General features: G+C 41.7%; 1 protein-coding gene across 1 annotated transcript; it reads right to left on the minus strand.

Moving 5' to 3' along the window:
- Positions 1-224: 224 nt before the first annotated feature.
- Positions 225-4,594, minus strand: LOC148342141 (uncharacterized). The gene is made up of 2 exons (XM_088288077.1): positions 2,787-4,594; positions 225-235 (listed from the first exon to the last, which is right to left on the minus strand). Exons 1-2 carry the CDS (start codon positions 4,456-4,458, stop codon positions 225-227), a joined length of 1,683 nt encoding a protein of 560 aa, XP_088144203.1. The 5' UTR covers positions 4,459-4,594.
- Between the last annotated feature and the right edge of the window lie 562 nt (positions 4,595-5,156).

Consider the following 5,156-nt stretch of genomic DNA (forward strand, 5'->3'; position numbering starts at 1 on the left):
GAACAGGTTGTTGGAGTTGGGTCACCGTGGAAATGAGAAGTAGTTAGTAAATCAACCTTTAAAAGCCAAACTTACTCCAATGCGTGTTCGTTTTTTTGTGCTCGAGAAGAAAAGGGTCAAAAAAAGACTCGACAACTGATTAGAGTTCCGATATTTAGTTTCTTCAATTTCTGGAGTTCAGGAAATAGTGCAAAGACAGATATCTGGGCGACATCTTCTTAACCTCACGAGAAAACTGCACTCGGGCGAGCACAGTCGAAAAATGCGCGCCATCTTTCAGCCCAGCTTCAGTTTTTAGAGGAGTTTTTTATGTCAAGGGTAATGTAGGTTGAATCGGTTGCATCAGTCGTCCTCGCTCCCTCTCACGGCACGTGTCCACGTCGAAGGGAAGGTCCTCCCCAGGTTAGTCATCGTCCGAGTAGTTGATGATGGTCGATTCCCGTCTGGTCCCGTAGACTGGCACGCCAAGGCTGGCCTTCTCCGGCGGGCCGTCTCTCCGCTGGCATTCTTCTGTGATCTTGTTGGTGTGCATGTGTGCGCGTGTATGTGCAAGTCTATATGTGTGTATGTGTGTGTGTAGGTGCAGGTGTATGTATACAGGTATATGTATATGTGCCTGTGTATGTGCCTGTGTGCACACGCGTGTATGTGCAGGTGCAGATGTCCGTGTGTGTGTATGCGTATGTGCATGTGCTCCGATCTCCAATTGTTATGTCTTTCGGAATGTGTTTTTCTTTTGATCGCGTCTGTGTGAGTCATCCAGTGCCCAATTTGGTATGTTTGCATCCCTACAGCCAATGTGGAGAATGTGCTTCGTCGTATTTGTCCATGAAGTGCTGTGAATTTGAATGCAAGTCATGGAAATGCTATGTGTAGAGGTTATTTTAGATTCCATTAGTTTCTTCTTATTTTCGTTGTTCAACCTCTTCGTTTGGTGGCGAATAAAAACAACTTTTTACGCGTGAACAAACACTGATGGTCGAAGCACGGCAAAAAGACCGTGTTGCTCCTTCGCCATCATCTTTATTTCTTCTTCAACCAAAAAACACTTTCTTCTTCGTGCATAACAGTAAATAAAGAATTGCGCCCTCTAACGTTGACACATTTCACTCCACAAATCAAAATAATTACAAAAGACAAAGAAATGTATAATTTCTTCTCACAAACATACAAATGGCAAAAAACAAATATTTGCAATCATTATCCATAAAAATATAAACATTTGTGAAATGGCGCTAACATTCCGGCCCCTAATTGTGCTGTTTGGGCATAACAATCACAAAAATTACAAAAGCGACATTCTAAACTGTTCTATTATAGAAACCATATTTAAATGTAAACGCAACACCTTTGTATTTTGAAACTAATCACATCACTGTTCCATTTCAAGCAAAAGGCATAACTTGTCAACTGGCCTTTCCAAAACACTACTTTTAGTCTTAACCAAAACTCTTCTCACGTGACCATTCGAATCACGGATTGCATTTTCAACCTTTCCCATTACCCACGAACCCCTAGGTGCACTGTCATCTACAATAAGAACAATATCACCGGGTTGTAGGTTTCTTTTCACATTGAACCATTTTTGCCTTTCTTGCAAAAGTGGGAGATACTCTTTGGCCCAACGCTTCCAAAAAATGTCTGACAAGTATTGAACCTGACGCCACCTTCTCTTTGAGTGCAAATCTTCCTTTTCAAATAAACCAGGTGGTAAAACAGGTTGTCTTTTTAGAAGCAGCAAATGATTTGGTGTTAATGCTTGTCAGGTTCGCCAATTTGACATATAGTGTTCGTGAGCTAAAAGGAGAGACAAACAGCTCTTGTGGAGACAGAAAGGTTAAACAAAGTTTATTTGACAACTTTATCTCCCCCCTGTTCCTCGATGCTTTTCACACATTCCCTTTTATAACATCGGGGAATCAGATTACACTTCAAGAAATCAGATTACACTCAAGGGTGGTACAGTTCGTCTTCTCAAAAGCTGGTTCAGTCCGGTTCATCATTGGGGTGTCGCCATGGATCGCAGCTGACTTTGACGTCAACATCCTTTATCAGGACCCAGTTGCTTGCTTCAGACTTCGATGCCAACTTATCAGGGCTCTTCACGATGTTGTTTACTTCAACCTCACTTCTGAAGAAGTGCCACCGCCCCGCCAATTGCAGACACCTCTCTGCAGTAGAGGTGTCTCCCTGTATCACCCCGTCACACTGCAAACACTCAGCATAGTTAACTCTATTAAACTGCAACATGTTATATGCGCTACATATTAAAATAAGCTGCATCACGGCAAATGTATAATAACCTCTTAATATTATTCTAACATTCCCTCCTGTTTATTCTACATTTGCCCCAAAAAATTATCATCAATGGAACTTCCAAGGATTTAATTCCATCAAATCATTAGCTTGATAGCAAATGTAGACCCCTTTATTATTATTTATTTATTTATTTTTTTTGTATTTTTATTTGAGCGTTTTGGATTAACGAATAGTATCTCCCAGGTAAATTCAGTCGTCGTCATCAACTTGGTCATCAGTGTCTCCTCCATCACCAGCACTTCTGTAATTAATCAAAGGATATATTTCCTGTAGTTTGGAATTTGTTGGAGCGAGAGCTGTTGAGATAAGTCGGAAAAGCAAAACGCGAATGCAGGGAATACAACAACATCCACACAGTACAAGGATTGAGGTGAACATTGTTATAGAAATCATTACCGAAAATACAAAATTTTTATATTTACCAAACGTTTTGTTCCACCACTCATCCCATGCAGAGGTACTCACACCTGAGTGTTCCTTCAGCTTCCGGTTCAGGGCGCGCAAGCCTGTAATGGCTCTTGTGAGGGACCCTTCCGGAGAAGTGTTGTTAGGAATGAAAGTACAACATTCGTCCCCAAACATGGCGCAAACCCCTCCTCTCTCTGCCAACAGCATGTCCACCGCGATGCGGTTTTGAAATGCCATGAGTGATGTTGCTGCCAATTGTTCTTTAATAGCTATAAATCCTTCTTCAGTGAAGTTCCCCAATCTTTGCACGTTATAGTGTATGTAGTTTATTCGATCCACATTCTTATTCGGTGTAATCCAAAGAAGAATGGACTCGAACCCCGCTGCGATTTGATTTACCAACTTATACTCATCTGGTACGCCCCTTGGTTGGCCAATTGCATCCAAATAGGTCATATCACCATCCCTCCAGGAAGCACTTCGTCTTTTCCTGGCGTAATAATAGGGGGATTCGTGGGCTTCAACTGCTCTTTGAATGTCCCCTGCTGTGGATGGAAAAATAGACACTGGTAAGAGAAGTGACACCAATGCACAAGTTCCAACTGCGTCCTTTAATGAATCAAATAATTTAGTACCCCCACACCACCACCACACAGCGCTGCGTGGCAGTAGTGTACCTGATTGGAGCAGAGTTGTTTTGCACCACGCTGATGATAAGCCTCCCACTCTATTTTGTGTTCCTGTAAGATTAACACAAGTAAAGTTAGCCACTGCCACATCGGTCGAAAAGATAGGCTTATCTTTCGTTGCTTTCGTAGCCGGGTAGACATCATTCCAAGCAATGCAATCCGCATTAGGCGTCAATTTTGTCATTACTTCTAAAAGGCATGTTGATGGAAGAGCTGCTGGAATTACTCGTAGCAATGGTCTCGGGCCCATACATGAAACACAGCTAGAATTTGCAGTCTTAGCAGCTGATTCCATTAATAGTAGCCAATTATTTCCTAATTGGGTAACTCCTGTAACAGCCAAAAAGTGATCATCTACAGAGAGTTTTCCTTTAAATTTTAGCACCATTTTAGATCGTTTTTTCATCGAAGTTTTGGTCTCTATATTTTTTATAGGGGTGGCCTCAACGGGATTCTTTAAAATGGTAGATACACAAATTACAATAGTATGATAAGGATCTACCCCTTGAGAATATGGGCTTAAATCTAATTCTTCACACGGATTATTGTCGCATCCCCAATTTGTCGAGTTAATAGTTAACTGAATTCCTATCGCTACGTGTGTTAATGAAAGTTTCTTCCGCAAAGTTTTTGCACATTTTTCAGTCGTCCAGTCAGACCAGTCTTGTCCCGTTTCTGCTACCAGTCCATCCCATCTTCTAGTTCTCACAGTTAAGTACCATGTGTACCGGCGTCCATAACTTTGCGCACTATACGCATGTTGTCCTACTTTGAAAACGGATGCTTCACTCAATTTAACTTCAGACCATGGTATAATAGCAGTTGTCACCTTGTTAGTCGGCAAACAAATCATTGTTGCTGAGTCAGCAATGCTGTTGCTCCTAGCGCATGATGTAAAGTCCATCTTATCAGGTAACCTAAGATTTTTAGTTGAATGTCCATTATTATTATTTATCGGTGTATATGTTGGTGTATACAAAGCTTTCACTGCAACCAAGGCTGCACAACACAAAATCTCAAACTTTATCCACGCGAAAGTCATATCGGCCGAGAGACCCCTAATAGGGTAGGGTGGCTTATAGTTCTTCACTGGCCTAAAATGTTTTCAGATCCTATTGATCTGCCCCCACCTAGTCACCAGGCTTGCCTACCTTCCCCTTGTCGGGTGTCTCGGTTGAGATGACCTTCTTTCAATGCGCAAGGTGGATCCAGGTGTTTCGTGCTGCAATTTTTACTGCAGTTGGTGTGGTCAGCAGAACTTGGTGAGGGCCTTCCCACTTCGGAGAGTTCCAGTGTTTCCTTTTTAGGCTCCTGATCAGAACCCAGTCTCCCGGAACGACCTGTTCGTCCTGTTGAAGAGAAGTACACTCGCTTTCTGGCAATATCAATTCATTTCTTTTCTCTAAAGTTTTCCTCATGTAATCGGCTAGGTTGGCCTCATTATCAATTTCCCACTGTGTGGAAAAATAAGGTACCCTATATGGTCTGCCAAAAAGAACTTCATAAGGTGTCAGTCCTGTGGAACTTGTAATATTGATATGCAATTTTACCAGATCTATACATTGAGTCCATGGACGTTTAGTTTCTTCCATACATTTTTTCAGTCTATTTTTTATCGTTCCATTCATTCTTTCCACCAGGCCTGCACTTTGAGGATGGTATGAACAATGGTGTTTTAAATCTATGTGAAACATTTGCCCTATTTTATTTATGATTGTATTCACGAAGTGTGTTCCATTA

This window comes from Idiotropiscis lumnitzeri, chromosome 2 (assembly GCF_059441095.1).
Source record: "Idiotropiscis lumnitzeri isolate Australia: NSW breed Sydney's pygmy pipehorse chromosome 2, RoL_Ilum_1.0, whole genome shotgun sequence".
NCBI lineage: Eukaryota > Metazoa > Chordata > Actinopteri > Syngnathiformes > Syngnathidae > Idiotropiscis > Idiotropiscis lumnitzeri.